This window comes from Lithobates pipiens, unplaced genomic scaffold (genome assembly GCF_037356315.1).
Source record: "Lithobates pipiens isolate NorthernLeopardFrog02 unplaced genomic scaffold, aLitPip1_a1.2 Scaffold_10, whole genome shotgun sequence".
NCBI classification, from domain to species: domain Eukaryota; kingdom Metazoa; phylum Chordata; class Amphibia; order Anura; family Ranidae; genus Lithobates; species Lithobates pipiens.
The window spans coordinates 168,320,420-168,345,765 of record NW_027507686.1 but is presented as its reverse complement, the minus strand read 5'-3'; the positions used below and the strand labels follow the sequence as shown (position 1 = coordinate 168,345,765).

General features: G+C 44.1%; 1 protein-coding gene across 1 annotated transcript in view; it reads right to left on the bottom strand.

Annotated features, from left to right (window-relative positions):
* ATG2A (autophagy related 2A) overlaps positions 1–23,547 on the bottom strand; it is a 209,251-nt gene extending 185,704 nt beyond the window's left edge. The window contains exons 1-4 of the mRNA XM_077459540.1: positions 21,772–23,547; positions 6,669–6,831; positions 400–552; positions 142–244 (exon numbers count right to left, since the gene is read on the bottom strand). Of these exons, the coding sequence (XP_077315666.1) occupies positions 142–244; positions 400–552; positions 6,669–6,831; positions 21,772–21,942 (590 nt within the window). The 5' untranslated portion in view covers positions 21,943–23,547. The remainder of the gene's footprint in view (positions 1–141; positions 245–399; positions 553–6,668; positions 6,832–21,771) is intronic.
* Positions 23,548–25,346: the final 1,799 nt, after the last annotated feature.

Sequence of the window (25,346 nt, the reverse complement as noted above, 5' to 3'; positions counted from 1 at the left end):
TTAAAGTAGTAACAAAAGTACAAATAAATACTACAAAGAAACACAAATGGTAAACTACAGTAGCAGAAATACTAAGCCAGGTAGGAAAGCAAATACAGCCAGTAGGATTAACATAAAAGACACTACTGAAAAAAAACTGACCTTTTGATGTGTATTTCAAGAGCTGTCCCTGTGTCAGATTCTACTGGCATATTCTCAATCCTGATAATCGTATCTAAAAAGGTCACCTTAATCCTCCGCAGCACTGAAAAAGATGGAAGACATAAGGCGACACAGAGGTGAGAACAAAATGATGTATGAACCTTTCCCCTCTCATTACAAATACTGACAACAAAAAGATAACAGTATATTTACAGACCTATGGCACAATGTTAACAGAACAAGAAATGAAGGTTTTACCTGTCTCTATAGTTTGGGCAAACATCTCCAGACCTTCAATAGGCTGTGGTGGTTCAGAAGGCTCCTCTGCTTGTTCTTTTAGACACTCCTGGGCAAGCTGCATGCTGGTGGTCATACATGAGGACCAGCTGTGGGACTCTGCTCCACCAGAAGCTAGATACATTGAAGTTAATAAAATGTGACTTACTATTCACAACACAAAATAGAATATATTAGAGATATAGATTAACAAAAAAATTATATATGGTCTTATGTGTCTCCGTATTCTCTGGGGCTGTGTCCTCATGCTGCAGTTACATTAAAGTCTGCCATAGACAGTTCAATTCTCGGCTGGTTCAGCAGACCCCGACCAAGATTTGAACCATGTATGGGAAGGCTGAATGTACCCAAGCTGATCGATCAATTTAGCCTCAACCAGATTTTACATGCTATTATTACTAGCAGATAGCAGGTGTTATAGCTGCCAACAATAACTACTGTGTTCTCCCAGTTGGGACAGCTTCCCCTGACCCCCCCCCCCCCCCCCCCCTCCGACTGTTTTGATGGGGGAATTGAGTGAGTGACTTTCTTTCCTGCAACCTGTGGTAGCAGGAAAGAAAAATGTTCAGTTTATGGCCAGGAGTGCTGTTTTCAAAAAATGACAACTAGTAGAGCAAGCATCTCCTCGTACTTCTGTTGGGGGGCAGCATCAGCAGCAGTGGGAACATGTTACCTGTTCCACCCTAAAAACTAGTGGACTTTAACTTGTACTTAGAAGGTCTGAGGGTATAAAAACTCATGGAGTATTAATAAGTAGCACCAGAATGACCTACTAATCAAAGCCTATCAATACTTATGGTAGCATGCATTTCACTCTAATACTTGCTGTAGCTCCAGGGTGGAAGTATGAAAAAGATGAAATGCCAATATCCCACATGCGAACAAATTGTACATTGTCAAATGTTGTGGCCCCTTCCTTTGTTATCTGCATTTTCGAATATAAAAAAAAATAAAATAAAAAAAGAAGAAAGGCCAATGCCACCCAAAAGTAAATGGCAGTAGTAAACTGAATCAACTACCATTGTTGAAATTACCTAACAGCAGTTTGTGACTATTTTTTTTTTTTTTACAATGTTTTTATTGGTTTTAATAACAACGACTGTGGCAAACTTAATTGGGTAGGGTGGCAGAACTACGGGTGTATAACAGCACATTAAAACCATACTTGACATACAAATCAGTTTTGCAGCATTTTGGAGAATGATCTTAGATCAAGGTGACTGGAACTTTTGGAATATGAAGGTGTAGTGCCAGACCGGTAGAAGGCTGAAAAGTGAGAATATCTACCAGGTGTAGTTAGTCTGATACAGTCACCAAGCCTAAATAATATTATGTATATACAGTAGAATATTAGAGCAGGGTGCAGGTTACAATGGGGAGCATGTGACTCTCTTTAAAGGCCTTAAAATGACACTAAACATACCCATCCACGTCAGATCAATGTTGGCGGGGCTGTGGCCACAGGGGCACTCTTCTGCATATTTGGTGGGATTGCCCTGCGATCAGACCTTACTGGGAGGACATTAAATCTCTGATCAAAGAAATCACAGGCACAGATATTCCTCTGTCCCCGATTCACTTCCTGCTACCCATTCCTCCCATGCCAGTGAGCCAGTACAAGAAGAGTGTGCTGCCTCATTTGCTAAATGCAGCAAAGCGGCTGCTCCCTATTTTTTGGAAGCGTCCGCAAATTCCAAGTAAGGAGAAGTGGCGCCGCAGGGTGGGTGACATCCGGGAGGCAGAGGGGTGGATTGCCACTTGCAGAAGGGCCCATGACCGCTTCACTGCGATTTGGCAGCCCTGGCTAGTGTATATATCGAACCCTGGACACATTTCATCCAGTTTGGATGTGGCCCTCCTGGAACTGGCGGAGCCATCCCTAAGGGGACGCCCCCAGGGCTTACAGATGGGGACCAGGAGCTGAGGAGACTCCAACACTCAATTTAACATTTCATTAATCAGGGGCGAGGAGACAGGATGCTATTCTCTCTCTTCACTCACCCCCTTGATCATCCTACATGTATGGAGAGGTTGACGGGGCTCGGAGAGGAGGCGGAGGAGGCGGAGTCGGAAGAGAGGCTTCAGGTATGCTCTAAACCACTTTTCTTTTCCCTTCTTTTTCTCACTTAACTACTTTCTAATACTTTATGACTTGAATAGTTATGGCTGCCTACGGGCAGATGGTTGATATGTTGAGTGCCAGGTGACGGGTGAGGAATGGAGGACTTGGGTGGCCCAACAAAAATTTGGCGACCTCACGCCATGGGACAACCTGACTTGAACAGGGAAATGGCACTTTGGTGCCGCTATTATGCAGGACTGCCCCCCTTCCCCCAGCACACGGTCGTCTAGGAAGCCGTCGGCCCCACGTGAGTTACCTTGAACGTTAAAGCTGACCAAGCGTATCACGCGTGAGAACCTCTTACAAGAGGACAGACCAGTCCTATACTGCACGAACTAGACTGCGGACTGGGATTACTCAGCCCAACAATCAGTTGACCTACCGTGCTGACCCGTCACCTGGTAAATACTCTCTTAGTAACCTAATCAGTACGAAGTTAATTTATGACTGTTGACTATTCATGTTCTTGTTCCCACTACAAGTGAAAAACGAAAAAGGAACGACTGGAGTATTATGTATCAGCATTACCTACAGCAAATGTTTATCCTCTCTGTTCATTTTTTTTTCATTCTTTTACTGTATATCAAGCTGTAATACCCTATCTCCTATAAATAAAGATTGTTTAAAAAAAAAAAATGACACTAAACTCTGGTTTAAAAAAAATTCTATTCACTTATGGATTTTTTTACCTAAAATAATAACATTTTATTGCGCCCAGATTGGTAACGCAACCTAATGGGAAAGTGTGAAAGGCAGGAAGGGGTGGGGGCAAGCTTTGACACTTGGAAGAAATTAAAGAGCTTTGCCCATCAGAATGGCCTGGTGTTCAGGCATAACAGCTGGTGCTTGGAAACAGACAGGTATTTACCAAAACCTCAAGGTATCTGCACTTTATACATGACAACAATTCTTTTTCACATGACAGATATGCTTTAATGTAGAATTCCTCACAAAACCTAACTACTCTTGAAAAGGCTTCCTCCCCACTCACAACACCTATTCTAACGAACCTGTGTAAGAAAGATCTGTATGCTTACTTATTTCCAGGTCGCTCTGGTCTTTTCACATGATCCAGCTTCCCTCTGTCAGCAAGTGGCGCTGCAGGGAAGAGGAGGGAGCACTGCCAATGGATAGGCCATAGGAGCCTATGGGTGACATCACTCCTCCAGGCATTACAAGCCAGTGTTGAGCACTCTCTCTTCTTCCCTGCATCCGGTGAAGACTGGCACAGGGGAGATCACGTGACTGGACTAGAGTGGTCTGAAAATAGAAAAGTACACAGATCTTTCTGACACAAATTAGTCAGAATAGAGGTTAGGAGCAGGGAAGGAATCTTTTTAGTAGTTACGTTTGGCCAGGAATTCGAGTGTTTGCTACCCTAAAAAATATATATTGATCCTGTTCCTTTAAAGCATGTTATACAGCACAGTGCTTGTGCTGTGTAATTTGGCCCCCTGTATCACCTGAAATACTTGGCTGATTCTGCCTGGATCTGCCCTGTAAACTGACCACTGTTTATCATGGCTGCCAAGCCCTGACACTGTGGTCAGTTTACATGCCTCAGTAATCCGCAGCTCTCCTGTCTGCTCTTCCCCATCCTCTCCCACTTCCCTGCCCTCCTGTCAGCTCTTACAAGTGCCCGCACCTCCCCTCCTGTGGCTAAAATTACTCCTAAATTTTCAAACAAACATCTGTTTGCTAATAACAAGTGTCCCAGTGTTTGTGCTTTATAAATAAAATTCCCTTCTATACCCGATTTTAGAGAGCCGCTCGGTGCTCACGTGACCAGCCGACTCTCTCCTCCTTCCCTCCCAACTGACTTCAGCAGGGGATTCTCGGCCCCTCCCACTGTAGCTGTCAGAATGGTAGAGGGGAGAGAACGCCGGCCGGCTGGTCATGTGAGCGCTGCTCTGAAATCTGAAATCGGGTATAAAACAGCATTTTATTTATAAAGCACATACACTGGGACACTTGTCATTAACAAACAGGGAGGTTTGTGTAAAGATAAAAGAGTGGCTTAAAGCGGAGGTCCGTCCACCGCTGCAAAAATTAAAAGCCAGCAGCTACACACACTGCAGGTGCTGGCTTTTAATAATAGGACACTTTCCTGTCCTGGAGTCCAGTAATGTCGGCACCACAGCTGATGTTTCCATCAGTTGTCGTGTGCTGCCGCTGCCATTGCAGGTAAGGGAACCTCACGCCGAGAACCCTAGTGCACATGCGTAAGGCTCCGCTCATCTCTCCTACTAGCCGGCAACAGGAGGAGGAGGGGGGAGCCGAGTGGTGGCGTCAATACACATGGCTGTGGCTCCTGGAAATGGGAACAGGATACCTGTATCCTTTTCCCACTCCCCCACAGAAGGTGCAAACTGTGACACCAAGGGGGGGGGGGGGGGGGAATGAGCAGACGTTCCACTTTTGGGTGGAACTCCGCTTCAACAACCACTTTAGTTACAGACTCTGGGCAAGCTACACACACAAAAAAATTAAAATAAATAAATCTGCTCCCCCCTCCTGATACACAGCAATTTTGCTCTAAATAAACAAAGCCGGCATTGAAGGTCGGCTGCTTCAGCTGTCAAACAAAAAAAAACAGTGTTTATAAATAACACTTGCTCAGACCTAAAGAAAGATATTGTTACTTTTGTACCACTTTCTTCATTCCTTTGCAGATAAAAAGGGATAAACTTGGATCTGCAGATGAAGTCAGTTAAAGGAGAAGTCCATGCAAAGTTTGTTTGGCTGAATTTCTCCAATGGGTCACAGGAGTGCAATTAGTTTTGCACTACTGTAACCGTTTTCCACTGCGAGCGGGCTGAAGTCTGCTCTCTGGCGACGTCGTCAATATCTAGGCACCGCGTCTAGGTCTAGGCACCGCGTCATTCCGACAATGGAAGTCTGGATCTGCCAGGTGCCTGGACTGACACCCATCTTAGCCTCTCAGGGAGCTGCTAAGAGCCTGAGATTGACGCTCCGTCCCTCCACAGCTCCTGAACGAGGAGAGAGTAGAGCAGAGAGCTGTGACTGACAGTCTACAGCTCTCTGCTTACGGAGCTGTACAAATCGAGTGATTGACAATGTTTGTTCACTTGGTTTTCAGTGCAGAGGCGCCGGGGACAGATGCAGTATCGGACTGATGCTGCATCCACCTAGGTAAATATAAAAGATTCCTTTACTTCTCTTTTAAAGCACCTTACAAGTTTTTTTTTTTTTTTTTTTTTAATAAAATGTTTGTTTAACCCCTTATTAAGCCTCTGTTTACTCTAATCACATCTCATTATCTCCTCATCCATTCAATTATTATTTCCCTGCTGATTTTTTTTCTGTTTGTTTCTATTTTATCAACCATTAATATTTTCACTTTTTTTGTTCTCATTCGTTTTTTTTTTTGTTTTTTTTGTCTTCTAGGATACTGACAAGTCCCAGAAGACTGCATCCACCATTCACGATGCGCAGTGGGCACCCGGCTATGAAGCGGCAAGCTGTCACAGACAGGTACCCATAGTGAAGATGTCGGGGACCGAACACAGCGGGTGAGACCGACTGGGGTGAGTAAACTGCTGGATTGTAGGACAGGCGAGTGTCTGTTTTTCAAAAGTCAGCAGCTACAGTTTTTGTAGCTGCTGGCTTATTTTTTCCACAGGTGACTGGAACTCCACTTTAAGGTAAAAAAAAATGTTTAGGTAGTAATATTAACCATCCCCTTATAATTACCTGAGCCATCACTCAATACAATGCTGTGCCCATTTGTAGCAGCTCTCCCTAGTCTCACAGGCTTGCTTAGACATTGGCTCCCTCTGCTGTCAGTCAAATCTTGTGATGACAGAGCAGTGAGTGAAGCCGGGCCACACAGTCTGTGTCTATGGATGCGGGCAATGCGGCTCAGGATCAAGCCTACTGGTGTGTAACCACAGAAATTGGCTTCCTATGGTGGCACACCAAGAAGAGCAACCAGGAGTGCCGGTGGGGTACTTCAGAAGAGGCCTTCTATTGCACAGAACAGGTAAGTATAACAAATTTGTTATTTTTTTTAAAAAAAACATTTTACAATCACTTTAACCTTGAACATTTACTAGAAGACACCCAAATGTCAGCTCTCAAATCTTACCAGCTCTGTACTTTGGACGACATGTAACCTGCAGTTTGGATACTTCCAAAGTACAGTTTTCAGTGACAAGTGCCGACCATGGGATCGTAACAGAGATACTGCCGATGAATCCATCAATAATCTCAAGTGGGGCCCCTGCTGAGTCCAGGAGGTCGTTCACTGACTGAGGTCATAGAAAAAGAGAGAGAGCAGAGTGAATAATGAGAACTGGAGAAGAACAGTCATGATTAATACTGCATGACACACATCAGAAGAGGAATCATTATGTCAGAGGGATGTAAGGCTAAAACAACAAGGGCCTGAAACACACAAGTGCATGAGAAAAAGGTCACATGGAGAAAAAGCAGAACAACAAACACTAGATTAGGACCAACCTATGATTAGAGTGCACATATTAGTAATACAAAAACAATCTCATTAAATGATATCTGACATACTCCTAGCTTTCCATCTACTCACTGCAAAAGTATGTGTGTAATACAATTACCTCTTAGCTACAACAATGGAATTTAGGAATTGATGACTATCATAACTATATGTTATGTTTATATACATCAAAACAACTATTGCAAACTCAAAGCGTTAATATATTCTATACTAAAAAATGTATACATTACATACAATCATTAGATGTGGTAGCTGTATTCTTTTCTTTTTTAGTTTTTTTTTTATCCCTTTGGACAACAGCATTGTTAGTTTGGGGGAAGGAAGTATTAGATGTACAGATTTAGATACACTAACAAACTGAAGACAAAACTCCAGCTAAGACCCCTTTCACACTACCGCGACTTCAAAGTCACGCAAATTTACAGGAATTTTGCCCATGTGATTTTAGGGAATGCCTGTGTAAACTTGAGGTCTATGGAACCAAAGTCGGACCAAAGTAGTACAGGGACTACTTAAAGGGGTTGTAAACCTTTGTGTTTTTTCACCTTAATGCATCCTATGCGGCGGCTATGGACGCTGAATGCTGGACTCAGGAGCGCGCCCGCAAGGTAATCCCCCAGGAGAGCACTTCTCCCAGGGGTTATCTCATGTGGGGAGGAGCCATGGAAGCCACCAAGGGACCCCAGAAGAGGATGTTCGGGCTACTCTGTGCAAAAGAGCTGCACAGTGGAGGCAAGTATGACATGTTTGTTATTTAAGAGGAAAAAAAACCCTTACAATCACTTTAAAGTCGCACAGATATGAATGGTACTCATTGGAAGTCATGGGGTATGACTTGTCATGCAACTATGCAGTCCCAAGTCACACAAGTGTGAAAGAGGCCTAACACTTTATATGCATTTATAGAAAATATTTTTTTTCCCCCCGTTTTAGCATAAAGGTTTTACATAAATAAATAAACGATCATTGGCAGCACCCCTGTTAGTGGTAAATGGTTTGAGTCAACCCTGCAATTATTACCTCTGCAGGACAGCTTGTTCTATTGAAAATCATCAGACTTAGGCTGGGTTCACACCGCTGCGGCAGCGAGAACCGGATGTGATTCGCACCGCACTGCAGTGCAAATCACATCCGATCTCTGTGCGATGCAAGTTCAGCCATACAGATAGTATGGCTGAATTCGCATCGCACCCGCCGAAAACTCGCACGGGACCCTTTTTTTGGTCCGCAGCAGAATCAGATCGCATGGGTGTTCACACCATGCGATCCGATTCCTGTCCGAGTTTGCAGATCGCACTGCGATATGCGAACTGATCTGGGGGTGTCATTAACATTTCACTGACACTCCCAGCAGTCCGCATAGGGCAGTGTGAACTGCCGGCGGGAGGCATGCGATGCGGGAAAACACTGCGGATTCGCGGCGTTCCCACATCGCTCCAGTGTGAACCCAGCCTAAGGGTCCTTTCACACGGGGCGGATTAGTGCTGATCCACCCCGTGGATAACCGCTTGCTCAGCGGGGATCGCCAGAGCGATCTCCGCTGAGCAGGAAGATGACAGGTCCGTCTCTGCACACTGCGCAGGGACGGACCTGTCACAGCGCCGCTCTCCCCTATGGGAGATCGGCTGACGACAGACCGCAGTGTCCGTCGTCACCTGATCCGATGACGGATGGAAAAATAGCTTTTTCCTCCGTCACACTTTTTCGGATCGGAGCGGGTCGGATGTCAGCGGACATGTCACCGCTGACATCCGACGCTCCATAGACCTCTATGGAGCATCCGTTCAGGTCCGCCTGAAAAACGGACAGGCGGACCTGAACGGATCGTCCGTGTGAAAGGGGCCTTACAGGCCAAATCACCAGGTGAAAATAAAAGAAAGAAAGCCTAAGAATTAGCTGCAATATAATAAATATTTGCTTTTGGGTTTAATACCATTTCAGGCAGAGGCATCTCTATTAAATTTACCTAATCCAGCCTTTCACACAGCTCTGCAATTATTAAAAGCAAACTTTCAGCAAGAAAATTTACCTTTTTCACTAATTAGATATGGTCTGTCATTGTTCAGATTAATATAGAAATGTATATAACATTATAATAGGTGGTTAAAGTGAAACTCCAGACTAAACTTTTTCCCCCTTTTTATGGCTAAAATAGAAGGGTTGGAACCTCTGTCAGGTTTTATTGCTGTCTGTGCCCTAATTTACCATCAATTACTATTCTATATTATATACAGTTTAAGCCCAACTCTGGGCAGAAAAAAAATATGATCCCTTGCAGTGGGGCTGTGGCTGCACTGTGAGGGGTTAATAGCTTGTTTTGTCCGGGGAAGAGGAGAAACAGTTTTACTTACCTGATCCTCCACTCCCCTGCAATCCAAAGGTAGGTTGTCCATCAATGTCTTTACATCCAGAGCAAGAATATGAACTCTGCTCTTTACAATGTCAGGACCTTACACTGTGGGGATGCAGATGTTGCAGGGACGAGCAGAGGATTGGGTATATCATAATATATATTATAGATTTATTGTTCCCCTAGACATAAACGAGCAAGGCTGTGCAGGCACAGCTCCACTGTAATGATTCTTTTTTTTTATTTCCCGGAGTTGAGCTTTAAATCACTTCAAGATCCATGCAAAGATTTTTTTAGAGGAGTACTGGGACTGCACATATTGCTTCACATGAATTTAAAACTTCACTTACTGTCTTATGGTGGCCATACACCCTTTAATAAATCAACAATTTATTTTCCAACAGATCTCTTCCAGTAGGAAGACTCGACATATAGCCGACAACTCATTTGATAGATATACTGCACATGGGGGGAAGTGAATTTCAAACTACGATCATAAGTTAACAATTTTATCTCGGTTTTCATTGTGTAATTTTAAAAGAAAGAGGGTGAAGCGCCACCTAAGTGCAGTATTAAAGCAATGTTGTTTATTCTCAATAGTTAAAAGCACTCACAAGACATCAGATATAAAATGTGCTTATTGTGAAGTGTGGTATCCGCCACTCGTATCTGTCCTGCAAGGGCCTCCTCGGGTCTGGACCGCTGGAGATGGTGAGAAGGGGGATGGACCCCAATGCGCTCCACGCTGGTCAGTGTGGAATTCCTGGTCCCATACAGGGTGTCCATCTCCATTTTCATGATCTCCAGTGGTCCAGGTGGCCCCTGTGGATACCACACTTCACAATGTTTATACCCAATATCTCGTGAGTGCTTTTAACCATCGAGAATAAACTGAATTTCTTTAACACTGCACTTAGGTGGCGCTTCCCTCTCTCTTACTTTTGTGTTCCATACAGAGCTGGCTTAACTCTGAGGTTAGCAGCCGCCAGTGCCTCACATTGTAAGCATTTTGTATATAGACTCTAATTTTGGTACTAACCATGGAGTCTAAGGACAGTTACAGCTCAAACTGGTGAATAGCTTTTTGAGTTGTTCATCCACATACTCCATGCACCTGAATACTTTGATCTCATTGTGTAATTTCATAATCAGATTGTTCATAAATACAGTTGTATTTTCATCAAAGTATCTGCCAATCGATAAAAAACAATCAATTTTCCACTCTGTCTGACTCTGTTTAATCAAATTCAATCGATATCAAGTCTAAATCAATTGTGAGGGACGTTATACCTTTTAGGTTGTTTGCAGATTTGAATGTTTTGATCAAAGCACACACGAATTTGATCATAAAATAGAAGCGTTTATGGTCACCATTAGAGAGACATAACAGGAAGTTGGAGGAAATGTATCCAAGTCAAACAAAATTTCAATGTCTACAGATGGCCCTGGAATAGGTGTCCTCACAATTCACCTCTACTCCAATTCTGCTGCCTACAGACAGCAATGCATACCTTACAAAAGGTTCAAACTCCCCCACTTTATCAAACCAGCACAAACGCTGGAATTGGTTACAATTCTTAATATCTTTACTGGTAAAAGTCAAACATCTGACAATAGCACTAAAGGTTTTTCAGCTATGATTAGGTGGCTACTGCCGAATGTTTGCCAAGTTTTACCAATACAGGATATTAAGTAGAACAATAAATAAATAAATGCAGTGCAACCTCTTAAAGGATAAGTTCACCTTCGGGGACATGTTACTTGTTCCATCCACTTTTAGGGTGGACCATGTAACATGTTCCCGATCCCCGTACTCTCTGTGACAGCTGGCCGGGATCTTCCCCCGTACCTGCTGTCACTATTTGAAAAGAGGATCGGCATGCAGCCGCATCATTCATTCACAGAGTTTGGTGAATGAATGAACTAGACGTACCAACAGCCTTTGTGGCTGTCAGCTTGCAGTTCTCAACGAACTACCAGGGTGCTGTTGAGCGATCTGGTAGTTCATTGAGGCTTCCTATCTTTGTGAAACTGCCTGCCTGTATGACAAGTAAGGCCGCGTACACACGAGAGGATTGTCCGTCCAACTAAGTCCGTCAGACAATCCGACGGACAGTCCGTCCTACTTTTGAATGAACGGACTTGACCACACACGATGAACAGACAGTCCGCTGAAAGCTTGCACGATGACGTGTACAGCACGTACGACGGGACTAGAAATACGACGTCCAATACACTGCAATGCAACCTTCGGCCGTGTAAATCCTTTCTGAGCATGCGCCATACTTAGTCCGTCCAACTAGCCTACTCACGAGCGGACTGTCCGCTGAAACCAAAGTTGGACGGACTGTATTACGGAAATTCCGAAAGACTTAGTCCGCCAGACTGTCCGCTGAAAAAGTCAGCTGAAGCCCACACACGAGCGGACTGTCCGCTGAAACACGTTTCAGCGGACTAAGTTGGACGGACAATCCTCTCGTGTGTACGCGGCCTTAGGCTTCATGTACACCGAACGTTTTTACAACCTCTCCTGAATGATATAACGTGACAGATAGTGACCCGCGTTTAGAAAAAAAAAAATTATATATATTTATTTTTTTCCCCCCAAAATAGTAAAAAATGAAAAACGCCTGTAAATGAAACGCAGCTTTAATTGTGAGTTTCCTCGTTTAGCTGCGTTAAGAAGCGGTTGGCGATTGAAAAGCCTCAAACTCAGCTTCCGAACCCATTTTTTTGGGCCTTTAAACTCAACTGTCTAGAAACAGCTGTAAAGGACTCTGTGTACATGGACAGATAACAGAGGAGAATTCAGGAGCAGTTGAAAAAAAATGCCCAACTGCTATTAAATGTAAGTTTACCAGCAGCAGTGTACACGAGGCCTAACACTGAGAGTCTGCAGTAGTCCTGAATGGCACCCCCGATCTGCTGATTGTAGGTGCAATGCTTTCCAGACCCCTACAAAAATAAATACATGCCCATTTTTGTACCGGCAAAAAAAAAAATGTGCATTTAAGATTTTTTGTGCACTTATCCTTTAATAGTTTATATACTATGTGTGTCCATTTTTACATGCATAAAAAGCAAAATAAGTAATAAATATAAAGTTCCGTGCTCTTATAAATCTCAATCCAGTGTGTTCAGTGTGCTTCTTAATCTCATATCAAAATATATATACTTCAATGTGATAAATCCATCATGTTACTCCTTATCACCCATGCTGTGCCCTGCCACCATCCAAACAAGCCGCTTACCTCTATTTGACTCACTGTTAAGTAAGGTCTAAAATGCTCCTGGCCCTTTAAATTGGGATTATCTTGTGTATAGTAGATGTATTGATCTATACAACGTATGTCACCATAACGTCCTTCAACAATCTCAGCTCAAAGAAACCAAAAAATAGCTTTCATAGTGCAGTATATTTAAATAATCAATCCTATTTATTAAAATAAATGCTAGAATAACAATAACAAATATAATGCACCCAAGCCCTGTGCACATAGGGGTTTTTGCCTTTTTACAATATGAATTGCCCCCTTAATGTACAGCATCAGCAATGGTTACATGTATGTGTATCTCACTTCCTGTTCCGCCTGTGTGTGATGACATGCCACTGACATGTTTCGTCATCCAATCGTGGCTTTATGAAAGGGAAGCTAAAGTCACAGTGGTCTCCAAATTGTGCTGACATGAGCTGGATGCAGCCTTTATCTGGCCCTTGGGGCAGTATTCCTCCCACTCATACCAACAGTACGGCATAAATCCTGCCACTGACAATAATGACAGAGCACTATTCCCCCTACTAATATCAATGATGGGGCACTAATCCTTCCACTGATAATCGATGATGGGGCACTATTCCTCCTCCTACTGACCACAGGCGCTATGTAACTGACCACTGGGCAATGTTTACTCATTAATGCTGGGACTAGTACATTTTCTACCATCACTGGCCCCAATACGGCCACCTAAAGTCAAACTTTGTTTGAAAAGTTTGGAAACCCCTGATGTAGACTTTCCTTTGCCCAATACTCATCAGTGGCAGTAAACCGTAAGACCCCTTTCACACTGGGGGGGGGGGGGGGGGGGCGGGTCCATTAGCAGTAAAGGGACGCTAGTTTTAACAGCGCTTTTCGGCCACTAGCGGGGCACGTTTAACCCCAAGAAGGGATTGATAAGGGGTTACAAGTGCCTGTGTTGCTGCGTTTCAAAGGGGCTTTGCAAGCGCTTTGGAAGTGCTGCCCATTCATTTCAATGGGTAGGGCGTTGTTGGAGCGCTGTATACAGTGCTCCTACACTGCCCCAAAGATGCTGCTTGCATAACTTTTTTTTCCTATCCCGCAAGTGTACCACCCCTCAGTGTGAAAGCCCATGGGTGTTCACACTGGTGAGGCATGAGAGGCAGTTTTCAGGTGCTTTACAGGCAAGATTTTTAGCGCTAAAATGCCTGAAAACTGCCTCGGTGTGAAAGGAGTCTTAAACCTATTTGTCCAGTGTCAGATTCATATAAATGCAAGAGCAGATCGACAAGGAATTCACAGTAGGGAAAAAATAATATTTGAGTAGCAATGCAACTTGATAGGAGCATCACTGAATCTGAAGTTGTGAGCACTATATAAAAAGGGAGATTATTTCTCTTGTTTTTGTTTTCAAGGCAGAGGACCAAAAATGTTAGTTTGTCCCGGGCCGCGCACCAAATCTCGGGAAAGGAGGGGGCCATCAGACTGATTGTGTACAGCGACAGCTGACATGTTTGGTTTTCTATGGAATTAGAATTTCCCTAGTGAGCTCAGGAGGACAACAGTCCACCAACTCTACGTTATCAGAAGATGTAATGTCAGTGCCAACAAATACTTTTTTTGTAGGTGAAATTGTCAGGTAAGCAGTAGAATGGTTGGATAAGCAGATTATCGCCAATAGCAGCCTCTGTATGGTGTACACAAAACTTCTGAATAGTTCATTTCTAGGGGGAAATCTGACAGTTTAGCACATTCTGTCCTCTGAATAGTAGATTCGGAGTAACAGCTGAGGATTTCCTGGACCTCACTCAAGTCTTTCAGGAGTAAATGAAATATTTTACTCAGAAGTCAGCAGGACACTGGGCAAGTTACTATGCTGACGTAATAAACGCAATGTAGAAGAGGTATGCAAACCAGAGTAATCTAGCAAGAGAAATACATACCCAGATTCTAAAAAGTTCATGGGGACGGCCCTGTTTACAATGGCATGTAAAATGAGAACATTGTGTAGACATGCCAGACCGAGATTCATGGAATAAATGATATGTTTGCATACAGACTGAACCAGTGACTTAAAGGAAATCTGTCATAGGAGAAAAACCAGAGGCTACAGTTGCTGACTTCTGAAAATGCTAACTGCCTGGCCATCATGCTGACCTGGTTTTAATGCATTGGGTTTATTTTACTAAAAGAAAGAGAGCCTGTTTACCCAGCTGTGTTCATATGCTAGCAAAAGTCCAGATTTTTTCATTTTCTTCGCACATGAGGTGTTGGGTATTTAGACTGGAATTACACCAATGCTTTTTCCATTGAAATCAATGAAAGCACATCAAAACAATTTACACATGTTGCAATGTGCTTTTTATTTATGCCAACGGGTGCCACAGCACACATCATAGTTGCCATGAGACTGAGGGGAGTGCTGCTTCCTCATCACAGCCAGTGTTTATTACTTGTAATTGCTGCAATTGGTTCACAGCGAGCACAAGTCACAAAGCCGATTGGCTCTTTTTATTTTGACTGTAATCTGCGCTGTCTAATGGCAGCATGATCTCAGTTATTGTGAGCATGTATATGCATTGCAAGCAAGGATATCTGTTACTTCCTGGCGGGCTCTGCATGTGGAGTGTGCGAACACGCCCGAGCTCATCCTTAGCTGCAAGGACGACTGTGATGGGAGGGGGGCCATGACTGCAAGGACGACTGTGATGGGGGGGGGGGGGGGGGCATGACTGCAAGGACGACTTTGATGGGGGGGGCATGACTGCAAGGATGACTGTGATGGGGGGGGCATGACTGCAAGGATGACTGTGATGGGGGGGGGCATGACTGCAAGGATGACTGTGATGGGGGGGGGCATGACTGCAAGGATGACTGTGATGGGGGGGGGGCATGACTGCAAGGATGACTGTGATGGGGGGGGGGCATGACTGCAAGGATGACTGTGATGGGGGGGGGGCATGACTGCAAGGATGACTGTGATGGGGGGGGCCATGACTGCAAGGACGACTGTGATGAGGGGGCCATGACTGCAAGGACGACTGTGATGAGGGGGGGCATGACTGCAAGGACGACTGTGATGGGGGGGGGGCATGACTGCAAGGACGACTGTGATGGGGGGGGGGGCATGACTGCAAGGACGACTGTGATGAGGGGGCCATGACTGCAAGGATGACTGTGATGAGGGGGCCATGACTGCAAGGACGACTGTGATGGGGGGGGACATGACTGCCAGAAGGACTGTGAGGAGGGGCCAGGACTGCAAAGGGCACTATGATGTGGGTGGGCATGACCGCAAGTGGCACTGTAATAGAAAGGGGGCTTTACTGTAAAAGGGGCATTGTAATCATTACAGTGCAGTCCCCTTGATACTACAGTGCTCCTTTACAGTGGAGGGGAGGGGGGGGGGGGTTAAGACTCCATGAACTGCCTTCCCCATCCACCAGCCCTCCCAGTTCCTGGAAAAATAGGTTCAATCAAAAGTGGTCCCTGGTGCCAAAAAGGTTGGGCACTGCTGGTCTAAAGCTTAAGTAAGGCTAGCCATACATTATACAATTTACTTGTACAATTTTACTTTAGATTTACCAAAACCATATAATATGAGGTCAAACCTAAACACATTCTATTTGAATGCAAATAGAGGTAAATCTAAAGGGAACTGAATGAGAAAATTGTATAATATATGGCCAGCCTAGTCTGAGTGGCTGTATGTTTACATTGCATGGGGACAAAGTCACGACCGCATGAAGTCTCTTAGGGAGGCATAACTTGGGTAGAATGTGTTTTTAATTAGAATTGGTTAAAATAAAAGTTTACAATTTTATATAAATTCAACAAAATATTGTCAATGTTGCTGAGTCAATCCTTGGAGGGCAGACAAAGTCCCTTTTTTCCCTCATCTTATGCATGGATTTTGGATGTGGTGCCCCAATATTAACCTCTTAGCACCGACACCTCCTGGCTGTTTAAGAGGGTTATGATGCCGGGAGGCTTAAAATCATGTGACCGTTGTGATCGGCTATCACAAGGTCCAAAAACTCCAGATTGCAAGGAGCTTTTGGTTAGGTGGTGGCAACTGTGCTGGGAGCAAGCAGCACATGCGTTCTTGACACTGGTGTATTGCCATCAATTCACACAAATATGCACCCCCCCCCCCCCCCTCCCCGGCGGTAAGGACTAGGCGCTGAGAGGTATATTTGTGTACAGCCGGTGCCAAGGGGTTAAATACATTAGCATTTTCTCAGAATAGCAGATACTCCAACTGGCCACAGGTTGATTAAATTACACTGATTTATTCACCTGCAGTGTAGGTTTAGTGAATGTCACATTCAATGCTTTAAAGTATGCCCATTTATTTATATCTTTCCACACAAGATTCACACATCTTTCATCTAGCATTCACACATTTTTCACCTAAATCCAATTAGGAAAATATGTGACTCTTGGGTGCAAATATTTCTAAATAGGCCCTTAGAAGTGGTTCAGGCAATGAATTAATCTCTGGCTAAGAATGCAGATATTTGGACCTTCTACCTGTAGCTTTATCAGCCAACCAGGAAAATCAAAGCCAGGAAAATAACCAACATGTGTAAAGTAAGCCTGCCATGAGAAAACCCTGAAGGCTGCCACTGCTCATCCCTTCTGAGACTGCAAGCTGACTGGCTGTCATTGTACAAGACAAAGAATAGACTCCACACCACGACTGTGATCCAAAATCCTCTATTATTAGGACATCAAAGAGTGACACCACAGGACAGAGTGCCTGGTAGACGTGTGTCACATGGTTATAAGTGCTAATCATAATTAAGCACTTATATCCGTGTGAAACGTGTCTACCAGGCACTCTGTTCTTGTGGTGCCACTCTTGGATGTCCTAATAAAGGATTTTGGATCCCAATCGTGGTGTGCAGCCTATTCTTTTTCTTGTACATTGATTGCGGAGGCAAGCCAAAGCGGGCACCCACGGGGTTTCATTAGGCTTCCTCATCTCACCTGGAGTGGCAAGTCTTCTCCGTCCTGACTGGCTGTCAAGCTTCAATAATATTGACCTGGACCTAGTATGCAGACTTTTCTGTGGACTTCCTGCTTGGTCATGGAGAGAAAACTCAGAAAGGAAGCCAGAGGATAAGCAACCCAGACAGGCAACTATTATGCTCAGGAGGAGGTTGTGACAGGTTTCATTTAAGGGAACTAGTAAGATTTTTGTATACGTTTCTCTAATTCACCAGGTCCAAAAGGTCTTGACAGCTACTCCAATGCTGGAAAAGAGAGTGCCTGGGGTGTTCCCAACAGCTGTTTAGAGGAAGGACAGGCCATAGTAAGACAGACTAAAGAGAACCGTATCATGAGGATAGCTGTCAAGGAAAAACCTGGACCTTTTTCAAGTGGTAAATAAAGTCTGCAGCTTGGTGTATTTTTCTCCAGCAATCACCTAAAATGCCTTCATAATACACAAATCAGAAACGCCTGTCTCTATCCGGGACAATGACATCGATACAGTCCTAAATCAGGATTTCAATACTGGGAAAGAAGCAGATGGCGCAAATCTATTTTTTGTCCAATGACCACATTGTTAGTGTAACTGAAGATTAACACGGATTTACACTTTTGCAGTCAAATAGGGATAAAACCAGTTTTATATCTGTTACATGTTCCCATTTACACAACATAGATTAAAAAAAAAAGACAAATTGCTGCTTTTACACATTTAAAAATCCTGCCTAGCCATTCTATGTAAAGTTAAACACAAAATTATGTTTTTAGTTTTGAATAGAGCTGCCTGTGCCCTTTCTAATTCTGTTTACCATTATCATCAAAAGTGAAAGTAAAAGAAATCCACAAATGTTGGGTTTTGTTCACAAAACAAAAATGAAGGGGAAATTTTACAATAGATCCAGTGACAAGCAGGGATTCCCTTAATTTGGAGAAATTTCCTCTCGCTTCCTGTTTGGCTATGGGACAGGAAGTAAAGGGAAAGCTCCCCAATGGGACGCAGATAGCAAAAAAAAAAATTAAAAAACAAACAAAAAAAAAAAAAATGATAAGTGTTATAACCTCCCTTTACGCTACCCAAAATAAAAAAATGCTTTTAGTTCTACTTTAACTATTTGCCAACCAGCCACTGCCGATATACGGCGGCAGGTCTGCTCTATTATGCAAATCACTGTACCGGTACATCGGTTTGTGTAATAGATACAGCAGGCACCTGTCTTCGGCATGGTGCTGATGCGCATGGCTGGTGGCTGTGATGTCTGCTGGCCACCCGCCATTGCTCCACAGAGAGCCAGAATGGGGAACTGTCAATGTAAACAAACAGATCCCCGTTCTGTCAGAGCTGTGGAGAGAGATAGTCTGTTCCTAGTGATCAGGAACAGCGATCTCTCTCTTCTCCCAGTCAGTCCACTCTCCCCCACAGTTAGAAAACACCTCCCTAGGGAACACTTAACCCCTTGATTGCCCCCTAGCATTAACCCCTTCCCTGGCAGTGTGATTTATAAAGCAATCAGTGAATTTTTATAGCACTGATCACTGTATAAATGTCACTGGTCCCAAAAAAGCGTTGAAGTCCCGCTAAAAATTGCTGATCAATGCCATTACTAGTAAAAATATAAAATAATAATAATGCAATAAATCTTTCCCCTATTTTGTAGAGGTTATAACTTTCATGCAAACCAATTTTTTTTACCAAAAATATGTAGAAGATATGGGCCTAAACTGATGAAGAAATTCGTTTTTTGACCTTTTTGGAGGGATATTTAGCAAAATGTAAAAAAAAAAATATTATTTTTTCAATTTTTCTGCTCTTTTTTTGTTTATAGTGCAAAAAAATAAAAACCCCAGAGGTGATCAAATACCACCAAAAGCAGCACTATTAATGGGGGGGAAAAGGGACATACATTTTGTATGGGTACAACGTTACACGACCATGCAATTGTCAGTTAAAGCGAGGCAGTGTCGTATTGCAAAAAATGGCCTGTCATTAAGAGGGTAAATCCTTCTGGGGCTGAAGTGGTTAAAGCTGAAATTTAGTAAAACTATATTGTTCCCCTATAGCTACAGTCACAACTACCTATACAGAAGTATGTTCCATGCCATGTTGGCTGCTGCTTCATATTAGAAATATTTTCTGGAGGGTGCGGATCCTCTGCCTAGCACTGAACTTCCATCACGATGGGGTTAGTCGTTTTGGGTCTTTTGGCTGAACTGCATTCAAGACACTCTGACAAGAACCTGCTCCACCCCATTTACACCGAATGTAACACAATCCCTGAAATCCTGTCATTAAACCAACTCAATGGATGAGAGTGGAGGAGGGGGCAGATCTCCATTGGACCCTCTTAAATGCAGTTAAGGCCCTATCACAGGAAAAGTCCAATCAGGTCCTCCTGTCAGTTTTTTAAGCGGACCTCATCAGACAGTCCATTCACCCCTATGGACCAGTGGGTGTAAGTGGATTTGTGTCCTTTTACAACTGCCTACCTTCAATTCATTCACTAAGGCCTCATTCACACCTGAGCGTTTTGTAGCTTGAAACCTTAAACTACAAAATGCTGGAGGGGGAAAAAAAAAAAAATCGATTTTTCTCTATGGAGATGGTTCACATCTCCACTCCAAAATGCCTGAAGCTCAAACAAATTCTGGAACTTTTTTTTTTTTAGCCACATTTGGGTGTTTTTCTGCTTTTTATATTGGTGACCTTTTGACCTGTACAAAATTGCGCTACTTTCTGTGTGAAAGCGCTATGCTCAGATGTGAATGGGGCCTAAGGCTTGGTTCGCATCCAATTCGCATAGCAGGAGATTGTGACTGGCTCTCTGTGGAGCCGGTTCACACATCTCCAGAGCGGCTCTGGTGCCAACTGCACAGGAGTCCTGTGCGTCTTCTGGTCCAAATTCAGCCAAAAAATTTGGGCTGAGATCAGACCTGAAACGGTGAATGGGGACGCATCAGACTACTGCTGTGAGCCGATCCATGCTGCGGTGTGAACCCAGCCTTAAAAAAACATAAGGGGTTTGGATTGGATGACAGTGGGTGTAAACGGACAGCTTAGTCCATTTAAACCTGATCACCCAATGAGTGAAGTGGGCTTTGTCTATGTCACCTATCATCCACCCACTCTGCTCTGATCAGTAGACAGATCCCCTGCTGATCAAAAACAGAGTAGTCGCCCAGCCCCCCTCACCATGTGAAAGGGGCCTTAAACCCAAAGACCTGTAGCTATTAACCCCACCATGCCAGGAGTGCAGCGCCAGGATAAGGACCAGGTAACCTGTAAAGATTTTCACACAAAAGAGCATAAAAATTGGGAAATACCACATTACAAGTAAGCGATGTGACTGTAGCTTTAGGGAAAATAATAACTTTTGACTACACTACAAGAGGGGGCTGGTATGTTAGGTTTACACTGTGCTGGCAGATCTCATTATCACTTGTAAAACGGGATTTGAACGCAGTCCACCTTGACAAAGGCTTAAAGATAGGCTAGATTATATTTTAATACACCTTCCTTCAATTGGTTTAATTGCACTTTGAAATTGTTAACAATATCTTACAAGCTGCCTGAATGTGCCAAATGTAATTAACCCCCTAAATACTGGACAACCATGTTACAATGGTGGCAGCACATCAATATTTACCTACATGGGTCTTGCTCACCAAGCATGACGGAGTATAATTTCTGCCACGGTCATGAAGCAAAGGATCACAGCCCAGCATGTGTGCACCCCGGCCCGCTGTCTCTGCAGCAAAATGGGGTGCAGTTGAGTTTCTGTAAAAATGCAGCTTAACCACAGGATTAGTACCGCTTCCTAATTGTAAATGTGCCGTAACTAGGGACAGCAAGCAAAAAACAAAAGTAGGGATAATCCTAATCTGAATCTACCTTAGTGAGCCCACCAGAAAGTGGTCGCTTGACTGGGCAAATCATCTGCAGCTGGACATGGTGTGTGCATACATGCAGCTGTGTGGCTTCTGACTGGCGCAGTACAGTGAAAGCATCCTGGTGGGCTCACTCAGGGAATCCGAAGATGCCCAGGCTCATCCCTAATCAGAAATCACTGCAGAATATCTAGATTGTACATTTTGCACTTTTTTTTTGGTTTAAACAAACAAAGCACTAGAGGAACATTACCCAGATATCAAGATGTATATCCGTGAGACGTCCGCTTCCATTGTAAAGGTCCAAACTCAGCTGCTCCAGGCTCAGCCGCTCCTCCAGGTAGTGACCCAGGTAATGTTGCAGAAGATACCTGCAGGCCCGCGTCTTGATGGAGCTGGACCATGGGAATAGCCAGCGAGACATGCTGGGAAGAGAGACGGGGCAGGGGATGGGAGAGAATGGGGAAGGGACAAGGAATCCACTCTCACCTCATAACCTACAGTGCTGTGGGCTAACCGTCACCCACCCTGTCTGACAACAAATCCCCAACCTGCCAGTATGGTTGTCACTGGAGAAGAATGTTAGAGCAGGTACAGTACTTCTGCTGATGCTCTGATCTATAGTCTAGTATACCTCTGCTGATGCTCTGATCTATAGTCTAGTATACCTCTGCCGATGCTCTGATCTATAGTGCACCTCTGCCAATGCTCTGATCTATAGCACACCTCTGCCGGTGTTCTGATCTATGGTACACCTCTGCCGGTGTTCTGATCTATGGTACACCTCTGCCGGTGTTCTGATCTATGGTACACCTCTGCCGGTGTTCTGATCTATGGTACACCTCTGCCGGTGTTCTGATCTATGGTACACCTCTGCCGGTGTTCTGATCTATGGTACACCTCTGCCGGTGTTCTGATCTATGGTACACCTCTGCCGGTGTTCTGATCTATGGTACACCTCTGCCGGTGTTCTGATCTATGGTACACCTCTGCCGGTGTTCTGATCTATGGTACACCTCTGCCGGTGTTCTGATCTATGGTACACCTCTGCCGGTGTTCTGATCTATGGTACACCTCTGCCGGTGTTCTGATCTATGGTACACCTCTGCCGGTGTTCTGATCTATGGTACACCTCTGCCGGTGTTCTAAGCTATGGTACACCTCTGCCGGTGTTCTAAGCTATGGTACACCTCTGCCGGTGTTCTGATCTATGGTACACCTCTGCCGGTGTTCTGTTCTATAGTACACCTCTGCCGGTGTTCTGTTCTATGGTACACCTCTGCCGGTGTTCTGTTCTATGGTACACCTCTGCCAGTGTTCTGTTTTATGGTACACCTCTGCCGGTGTTCTGTTCTATGGTACACCTCTGCCGGTGTTCTGATCTATGGTACACCTCTGCCGATGCTCTGATTTATATGTACTTCTGATCTATAGTAGGCCAATGCTCTGATCTATATATACCTCTGATCTACAGTATGTCAGTGCTTTGATCTATATATACCTCTGATCTATAGTATATCAGTGCTCTGATCTATATATACCTCTGATCTATAGCATATCAGTGCTCTGATATATATATACCTCTAATGTATAGTCTAGGTGTTGTGTTGCTCAGATGTAGGTGATAATACCTCAGCTGATGCTCAGTTATGGTCTATTTATTCTTCTAGGCAGAGCAGGAAGTGTTGTCCCTTCCCTGCAGGCAGTCAGTGGGCTACAGAAGACATCACCATAGGCTGTTCTAGCAAAGCCCCCCTGTGCTAGAGGTACAAATAGTCGTCCCCCTTGGTGTCGCCTTTGTCATATGATTGAGGTGCTATCATGGAGCCCCCAGCCGTAGGTCAGCAGCCCTGTGTGCCCCCTATGGTGTCTATCTGTTCTATAGGAGGGAAGCTCTCTGTACAGCGAGTCTCCTCACGGTTCGGGCTTTCCTCGGCTGTACGGGGTCACCGTATTTCAGCACCAGCACTCTACGACGCCCGGTTCCAGGTCACTATCTGTTTTGCTTCTCTACCTAGCACCGCCCCTTCGTACTGCGCATTGACGGCAGAGCAACCGCAACCAATCACATGAGGCAAACAAGTTCATCATTGGGGGAGGAGTGGGAACTAGTGGGTGCGGCCATCTTTGTACACCCGGGGTGTCAATTTTAGCAAGTGTCCGTGTTTCATCAGATTTGACGACCCGTCAGAATGTGACGTTCCGTCGCCGCCATATTACTACACCCCGCACTCTTCCATAGTAAGGATACACTGAGAAGGGCAAAGCGGACATCTTGTTACACCCACCGGAGATTTGCATTTTAAACTTGTTTTTAACAGTAAAGTGAATTTATATAGTGAAATACAGTACTTAGAATACCGTCTGACTGGTTAGATGTTGAATTTTAAAAGCAGCGGCAAGCCTGGTCATCTCGTTGGTTTGCTAATTTGCCAGAAGTTTGCTGCTTTTAAAATTCAACATCTAACCAGTCAGATGGAGTTCTAAGTACTGTATTTCACTATATAAACTCGCTTTACTGTTAAAAATAAGTGTAAAATGCAAATTTCTGGTGGGTGTAACAAGATGTCCGCTTTTCCTGTCTCATTGTATCCTTACTATGGAAGAGTGCATGGTGTAGCAAGATGGCGGTGACAGAACGTCACTTCCGTTACACATTCTGACATTACAGACAGGGATATGCGGGCTGGTGTTTCGTCACATATGGCGACCCATCACATTTAGCTCCCCGATGGACTGCACATGTGCGACACTGCCATATGCGTTCCAAAACTGTGGTGATCTGCGCTTGCGCCAAATTTTGTACTCACACCCCTGAGTCCAGGTTCAAGCCCCACCATCCAAGTGACATAGAGTCAGATTATAATTGTGCCGAGCGGCCCTGTGGCAAAGTGGTCTTACAACAGTGTTGGAACGCATATGGCAGCGTCACGCATGCGCACTCCAGAGGGTAGCAAAATGTGATGGGTAGCTGAATGTGACCTGACACTGGCACTGCTGATATACTTCACAAAGTGCTAGATGTTTGACTGTCTCTGATCTAGGTGAAGTATGCAGATGTACAGGTCAAAGCTCTGAACATGCAACATACTTGTGCTGTCAGCGGCTTAAAGTAGAACTAAAGCAAAATGTTTTTTTTCATTTTGGATAGAGTAAAGAAGAATTTTAACCCCTCAATTTTTTTTTTGCTCATTGTGTCCCAGTGAGGAGATTCACGTCCTGTCCCTGGCCCCAAAACAGGAAGTGAAAAATAAATAACCAAAAATTAAGGGAATTCCTTGGGGACCCTTAGGACACTCAAACTGGTGTCCCTATTGGAAGATTTCACCTCTATTACTTTTCTGGGGACAACCCAAGATTTGAGCTTTTCTTTTCCTTTCACTTTTGATGATAACCATAAACAGGACAAATAGAGACAGAGAATCTCCCTAACGGGACACAGACAGAAATAGAAACCTGACAGGTGCTCTAAACCATCTCCTCTCTGTCCAAAACTAAAAAAAAAAAAAAAAGTTTTCCCTTTAGTTATACTAAAAGTACAGTCCACTGGGTTATCAAGGCAGCCATGGAATTAGCATTTTTAAGACCGCAATGCCAGCATCTCTATTTACCTAAAGAAGAACTTCACCCTCCCATGCCAAAAAAAAATCCTGTTGTTTTAATAGTAATTTCTATATATATTATGGAGACTAAATATACTTACAAGGTCAAACTAAAAAAGTTGAGTGTTGAGGGCTGATAGAGGGCACCGGCATCCAAGATCACATTAAAAAAGAACTTTACCCATAACAACTTGATTAAAAAAATATGTTCTTTAGCAAGGAAAAT